At 38.0% G+C, this 4,823-nt stretch overlaps 1 protein-coding gene across 3 annotated transcripts; it reads right to left on the reverse strand.

The window, feature by feature from the left end:
- Positions 1 to 413: 413 nt before the first annotated feature.
- Positions 414 to 3,886, reverse strand: LOC112076179 (cystein proteinase inhibitor protein salarin). 3 transcript variants are annotated; one of them, XM_024143047.1, is made up of 5 exons: positions 3,796 to 3,882; positions 3,409 to 3,464; positions 1,588 to 1,689; positions 940 to 1,082; positions 414 to 689 (listed from the first exon to the last, which is right to left on the reverse strand). In XM_024143047.1, exons 3-5 carry the CDS (start codon positions 1,643 to 1,645, stop codon positions 627 to 629), a joined length of 264 nt encoding a protein of 87 aa, XP_023998815.1. In that variant the 5' UTR covers positions 1,646 to 1,689; positions 3,409 to 3,464; positions 3,796 to 3,882; the 3' UTR covers positions 414 to 626. The 3 variants fall into 3 exon arrangements, with proteins under 3 accessions (XP_023998815.1, XP_023998816.1, XP_023998814.1); XM_024143048.2 differs by lacking the exon at positions 3,409 to 3,464 and having other exon boundaries at positions 3,796 to 3,886; XM_024143046.2 differs by having other exon boundaries at positions 3,409 to 3,863.
- Between the last annotated feature and the right edge of the window lie 937 nt (positions 3,887 to 4,823).

Raw genomic sequence — 4,823 nt, forward strand, 5'->3', positions numbered from 1 at the left:
TGTCATTATGGGGTATTGTGATGTCATTATGGGGTATTGTGTGTAGATTGATGAGAAAAAACAAAAACAATTTTGTCCATTTTAGAATAAGGCTGTAACGCAACAAAATGTGGATAAAGTCAAGAGGTCTGAATACATTCCGTATGCACTGTATGTGTACGTGACCAATCCAATTTGATGACTAAGGGTTGAAAGATCCCCTCACTTCTCAGAAAGGGAGTTTTGTGATTGTGGAAGATTTCCCTCAATTCTACTTAGTTTACCTTGACTCATCATGACCGGCACTGTACACACACACATACACACACACACAAGCGCACACACCCACGCAAGCACGCACAGCCACGCATGCTAGGCACATTACATTGTGAAAAAGCATTTCTTACCATAAAGTAACAACAAAATGCCAACAGTAAAGCTGCCTTTCAACTTTATTTACTGTAAATTAAATGTGTAAAGTTCAAAGGTTTGGTAAACTATTTCTTTCTTATTTTGTGTATATTTCCTTCATATTACAATGTCGTCTTGTTGTAAAAACAAGCATTTGGACCTTCGTATTCATCATGCAGCCATCAGACCTCGTGTTGTTTCTATGTCAGAAAGCTGGAAGACAGAAACTTTGAGATCTAACTATCATTCTTCTCTTCCCGACAGCTCCTCATGCCACCACCGCAGACCTCATGCATTTCCTGTGAGAAAGTAGAGAGATGCTCATACACTGCACAAAGCACTTTTTCAGAATACAGCAGCATACTGTATGAAACCCAGGGATGCATTCATGAACACAATGTTTAAACGTGTTAGGGAAAAAAACGTTGGGGTACCAATCAAACAAGAATTCAATTCATTCAATCATTAAAACTGACTGGTACCCAGGCTACTCTAACAAATCCTAGTTATGTCAGTAAGAMGAATGACTTGGTGTAAATGGTAACATACCAAGTCAGACATGTGGTTCATGCCACAATGGTAGGTTGACTCTCCACTGTCATATTTCTTGTTGTGTTCTATGACTCTGGTCCTAGACTCGAGCCAGATCTTCTTGCGCTTCGCTTCCTCCTCCTTAGATTTGTACTTCTTCCCTGTAAATAMACACATTCTGTAAATGAGAATTCTAAGTACTTTGTTAAACTGTGCGGTGTACAAGATTTTCAGTCTCATCACTGTATTCTTCGTGTTGTATTGAAGTGTTCTGTCTACATGACGAACACAGGCTATGATTGTTTTTCCGACAGGACGTATTTGATATAGCCCCCAAAAAATATTACAAAGCCCGGGGAGAAGGAAACATGTATTGTCTGTGTGAATTAATCTTATCATGATCATGCGACAATTATCAAATAAGCATAAAACAAATCTACTTTTGTTTTCAGTTTTGTAGCACAAGCAATTGAATAAAGCACACGCGTGTGTTTAATAAGCACATATGGGCTGTGTAACCAAATATATATATTATAAGAAAGTAATCACATTCTATCAGGTACACAGAGAAAAAAAGCRAACTCAATCAAAAGCAAAACTCCAGCACACTGGTAATCTTGATGCTTACAACAATTGAATGGGTCTTATTTAACCTATCATTATTACCATGTTCTTCTTTCCACTCTTCAAACTCTTTGTCCACATCTTGACGTTCACTTGCCATATTCACTCGCAGCCACAACCAGGCAGAACAGAAGAAGCTTCAAACTGAAAAAACATGACAAGTTATGTCCTATGTGATTATGTGCAACTATATTTATTGAAGCCACAATCCTAAATTGTGAGTTTATGAATAGTAGTTCTAAGTTCATGAGGCTTTATATTCTTCGTGAATCAATGGGTGCCTTCAGAAAGTATACACACTCCTGGACTTAAAAAAAAAAAAAAACGGAATTAAAATGGATGTAATTCCCAACGATTTACACAAAATACTCTAATGTCAAAGTGTAAGACACATTCTAACATTTGTATTCTCCTGCTGAAAAGGTCAATTTGTCTCTCAGTGTCTGTTGGAAAGCAGACAACCAGATTCTGCTGTAGGATTTTGCCGTTGATTCGCGTGATTCTGTTTATTTTTTATTCTTAAAAAAAAATCCCCATACCTGGCCAATGACAAGCATACCCATAACCACCATGCTTGAAAATATGAAGAGTGTTACTCAGTAATGTGTTGTATTGGATTTGCCCCAAACATAACGCTTTGTATTCAGGACATAAAGTTCATTTCTTTGCCTCATTATTTGCAGTTTTACTTCAGTGCCTTGTTGCAAACAGGATGCATGTTTTGGAATATTTTTTATTCTATACAGGCTTCCTTCTTTTCACTCTGTCATTTAGGTTAGTATTRTGGAGTAACTAATGTTGTTGAGCCATCCTCAGTTTTCTCCCATCACAGCTTTTAAACTCTGTAACTGTTTTAAAGTCACCATTGACCTCATGGTGAAATCCCTGATCGGTTTCCTTCCTCTCCGGCAACGGAGTTAGAAAGGATGCCTGTATCTTTGTTGTGATTGGGTGTATTGATACACCATCCAAAGTGTAATTAACAACTTCAACATGCTGGAAGGGATATTCAATGTCTGCTTCATTTTTTTTTTTACCCATCTACCAATAGGTGCCCTTCTTTGCAAGGCATTGGAATGTTTGTGGTTGAAACTGTGTTTGAAATTCACTGCTCGGCTGAGGGACCTTACATATTATTAATTGTATGTGTGGGGTACAGAGATGAGGTAGTCATTCAAAATATGTCTAACACTATTATTGCACACACAGTGAGACCATGCCACTTAGGGGACTATTTATGCACATTTTTACTCCTGAACATATTTAGGCTTGCCATAACAAAGGGGTTAAATACTTATTGACTCAAGACATTTCAGATTTTCATTTTTTATTAATTTGTAAAAAAAATAAAAAAAAAAAAATAAAACAACTTTGACATTGTGGGGTATTGTGTGCAGGCCAGTGACACAAAATCTCTATTTAATATATTTCAAATTCAGGCAGTAACACAACAAAATGTTTCTGAAGGCCCTGTATATCATTAATTGATCTTTGGTTTATTTAACTGGGCTAGTCTATTTAACTGGGCTAGTCAGTTAAGAACACATTCTTATTTAAAATGACAGCATACACCGGCCAAACCCAGACGACGCTGGGCCAATTGTGCACCGCCCTATGGGACTCCCAATCACGGCTGGTTGTGATACAGCCTGGGTTCTAACCAGGGTGTCTGTAGTGACGCCTCAAGCGCTGAGATGCAGTGCCTTAGACTGCTGCGCCACTCGGGAGCCCACGGGGAATTGACCATGGAACAGCTGTACATAGTGAAGATGCTACCTTTAATGAAGCTATTAGTAAAAACGTTCCTCAGACAATATTGTCATACTCTATGAGAGAGAAAATATAGTTTTTTTTCCCCCTTACCTGTTCCAGAGTGCAGGAGCAAAAATGGGTTTTCAAGTTAGCAGTGCAGATGCTCACTAACGAAGGGAGGGATGGGGGACAGACGTCAGAGGAAGTCGTATTTCTTTGCCCAATGTTATATTCTCTCATTAGCTGCCAATCTTTATTCTCATMGTTGAAACACCAGATTTGCCATGTAAACTGCCAAACGTGTATTTGGTAAATGGAATCGGATAAATACACCTATCCGATGCACTGTGTGTGTAGGTTACTATTTACTAACACCACAAACCCGTTGTACACTTGACTCCTTGTACGCGTTTTGTGTTGTGGATTATTAATCTAACAATCATAATATCAAAGTGTAGCTCACAGTCGGGTTGTACTGTACAAAACAATGAGAAATACCTTCTGAAAAACTGTGAATCTGGAATGTTCTGCTGTAACACCCAACGGACCAAATGAAAGCTAGAAAATGGTACCGCCCACTTCCCGAAGCAGAATCATAGATATACATTCATATAGAACGGCTATGGTTTAATACACATTGCTTTCTATGAAAAATAACCATTCTATAAAAGTATTTAATCTCTGTAATGCTTTGGAGCGTGATGCCGGTGTGAGATACTGTAACTCGATCCGTTGCTACAGTATATGACGATACGAGCCCTTTTTTCATAAGAGCGCTTGTATTGCAGTTAATTGAGTCTTTGATTTCATAAAATATCTTTGAGGAGAAAACAGGAAAACAACAACGAGTCGCAGACAGTTCGCAATAGAACATACCAGAGGAGGGTATTGTTTACTAGGCTATCTAAATGATTGGGATCATCTGGTTCTCATGTTGTGTCAGCTCTATCAATCCTATTGAAATCCTATTGTTCTACCTTTGTTTCTATTGGAAATCAAAAGTCATCCGATTGGATCCTATAGTTTTAAAAAAAATCCGTTTTGTAGGATTTTGTCTCCCCAATCAGAATCCTAATACCGGTATTGCTATTTCCTTGTTGAAAGGGTGAATAAAGGAATATAGTGTGGTTTCATTTTCAATTAAGACACAATGAAGATTGAATGTGTGTTTTTACACGGTCTGTATCTCTGTATTACAGCAAGTCTGATACAGATTAGTGCCAATTGGAAGTGTGACTTCTTTCCCTAATGATTTCCTACGGCTGAGGTATTTAGTCAGATATCAGTTATTTCATACCAAGGCTAGATGAGGCTGAATGGCAAATTGGCAACTAATTCATCTCATTGGTACATGACTGTTCCGTCTGTTTAATGTAGTTCATCTCATTGGTACATGACTGTTCCGTCTGTTTAATGTGGTTCATCTCATTGGTACATGACTGTTCCGTCTGTTAATGTAGTTCATCTCATTGTACATGACTGTTCAGTCTGTTTAATCTAACTCATCTCATTGGTACATGACTGTT

This window comes from Salvelinus sp. IW2-2015, unplaced genomic scaffold, assembly GCF_002910315.2.
Source record: "Salvelinus sp. IW2-2015 unplaced genomic scaffold, ASM291031v2 Un_scaffold3609, whole genome shotgun sequence".
NCBI lineage: Eukaryota > Metazoa > Chordata > Actinopteri > Salmoniformes > Salmonidae > Salvelinus > Salvelinus sp. IW2-2015.

Bases quoted from the DNA above. Each gene is read 5' to 3' on its own strand.
- LOC112076179 (XM_024143048.2), bottom strand. From the start codon at position 1,645: ATGGCAAGTGAACGTCAAGATGTGGACAAAGAGTTTGAAGAGTGGAAA. The intron at 690-939 runs GTATGTTACCAT...ACTTTCTCACAG, and splicing joins TGAACCACATGTCTGACTTG to GAAATGCATGAGGTCTGCGG.